This window comes from Volvox carteri (genome assembly GCF_000143455.1).
Source record: "Volvox carteri f. nagariensis unplaced genomic scaffold VOLCAscaffold_556, whole genome shotgun sequence".
In the NCBI taxonomy this organism is placed as follows: domain Eukaryota; kingdom Viridiplantae; phylum Chlorophyta; class Chlorophyceae; order Chlamydomonadales; family Volvocaceae; genus Volvox; species Volvox carteri.
Genome location: NW_003308070.1, coordinates 1 through 2,175, shown reverse-complemented (window position 1 = coordinate 2,175; position 2,175 = coordinate 1). Strand labels below are relative to the sequence as shown.

At 53.7% G+C, this 2,175-nt stretch overlaps 1 protein-coding gene across 1 annotated transcript in view; it reads left to right on the top strand.

Annotated features, from left to right (window-relative positions):
- The window catches only part of VOLCADRAFT_108731 (uncharacterized protein), a gene marked incomplete at its 5' end in the record, with an annotated part of 5,557 nt that extends 3,394 nt beyond the window's left edge, over window positions 1-2,163 (top strand). The window contains 2 exons of the mRNA XM_002959687.1: window positions 1,878-2,012; window positions 2,106-2,163. Coding sequence (XP_002959733.1) covers window positions 1,878-2,012; window positions 2,106-2,156 — 186 coding nt within the window. The 3' untranslated portion in view covers window positions 2,157-2,163. The remainder of the gene's footprint in view (window positions 1-1,877; window positions 2,013-2,105) is intronic.
- Window positions 2,164-2,175: the final 12 nt, after the last annotated feature.

Here is a 2,175-nt window from a genome sequence, read left to right as displayed (position 1 = left end):
TCCAAACCCATATCTTCCATAATATGTGTGTATGTATATGTGTGTGTGTGTGTGTTTTGGAGGGGGGGGAGTGGAGGAGGGTTACAGTCTGCAGCGGAGCGTGTGGACTTAGGTGACAACTTAAAAGGCGTTCGTTAGATATTCTTTCCAACCGCGCCAACCAACAACCGCCAACCACCATCCATAATCACCAAACGTTTCCGGCAAACATGGTTCGAGGCAATCGGGGCGCTTCTGAGCTGCTGTTGCACCCGTTCCTGCAGCTGTTGTGACGGACTTAGTTGGATTCGGATTTTGTCCTTCAAAGGTGGTGAAAGGCGTGAGATGCGGACGGAGAGGTTAGCAAAGGAAGGCGCCAGGTATTTTGTGGGTTTTGGTCCGCCCTAGCTACCGGCCTGTACGGATGCAGGGGGCCCCCGCCCTTTTTCCGACCTCGAGGAAGCGGACACAGCTTTTTGGGGATGTCTGTCTGGTCTGTGTTGTGTGTGTGTTTGAGATATTCGGGGGCCTTGGCTGTCGGATGCCCGGGGTTTGAAATTTCGAATTTGAATTGTGGTGTTGGTTTGAATTCGGTCGCACGCATAATTCCTTCTGATGTAAAAGGATGCGGCCCTCTTTTGCACTGAATTGTCATGTATGTATGTATCTATCACCTGTGTACGAACTCGCGCTTTTTAATTGAGTCTTTGGGGCGTGAGTTGCGCATATGAGTGAGTAGAGAGTGGTGAGTACGTGAGACAATCCGTCAACACATAAATCGGGTCGCGGGCGATGCCCGGGCTTTTCCCGCACACCATGTTGCGAGAGTCTCCAGCAGGGGTATGAGTCGGCGTGTATACGGTTGTGCTTTGACCTGGCTACGGTCCACAACAACTGCGTGTAGATGCGGGGCAACGCTCGGTGATTTTCATTTATTGCTGTTAAGGGCACAAGGGTCAAAAAGGCAGTTGGGGAACACGAAGGGGAAAAGTTGAACGTTGTGCTGTTTAGGTAGTAGTAGTAGTCCTCCAGGGCCCCCCTTTAACCTTCATAACACGCCCGCGGGAAACCACTGGAGACGTCCTGAAAACTGAGAAACATACATACATACATACATACGTACGTATCTTCATGTTCTTCAACTTCTGGTCGCACCCTTCGATTAATGTCCACCGTCATCGCCTGATTGAGGCGGCCAGGGCGAGGGGGCCCCGAGGGCTCCACCAACAGCCCCTCCGCCACTACACTACCTCCCTCCACGATCTCTCACCTCGACAAAGTGTGTATGTAGCTTCACCAGCGGCCCCCTTTCCCTTGGAGGCAGTTCCCTGCTCTCCCCTGCGAGAGGGGCACCCTAATGCATTCACCCCATCCGACTTCAGAATGTATTCGTGTGTATATATACACGCATTGTATATTACATACACACACATAAATATATATATGTATTGTATATTAGCTGTTTTCTTCTGTGGCTGTGGCTGCATAGGTAGTTGTGTAGCTGCTGCCGCGGCATGCGACCACTACCACCTCTGTGTGTGTGCGCGCGTGTGTGTGTACAAATAGGGAGATCCCAAACAACCACCACACTGGAAGGCTGCTCCTTCTTCTCGCTCCCCTAATAATCCATCCGCCGCCCAACACGACCGCCATCGGCAACCTGGAGGCGAAAGCCCTCCCTTGTAGCCCTCCCGCACCACCACCACCACCATCCCGCGAAGCATTTCATTTCGGTTTGGTCGGGGTGACGGTTTGACTACTTCTAGACGGTTGGTCGGTTTCCCGCCGGGGCGGGGTCTTTCCCAACAGCAGCGCCAGGGGAGGAGGTGGTCTTGCTGCCCTAGCTCCTCGATAAGGAGAACTCACTCGCACACACACCCAGACAGACACACACGCAGACACACGCGCACACATTGGCTTTCGGGAGCCCTACAGGATTTAAAAAGGGCCAGGCGGATGACCTCCGAGGAAATCCGTCTGTCCGCAAGTGGTTCCATCCATCATCCGCGGGCGGGGGCCCGCCCAGGGTGAGGGTGAGGGTGAGACAACTCACACAGAAAGGGCGCAAGTCTACCGCCGGCACCTCTCCTCCCTCCTTCATCACACACACACACACACACACACAGATGCCGTCAGGCCTTCCGTCCAACAAGAAGTGTCTACCCTGCACCTCATGAACAGCATGGGGATCCTCAG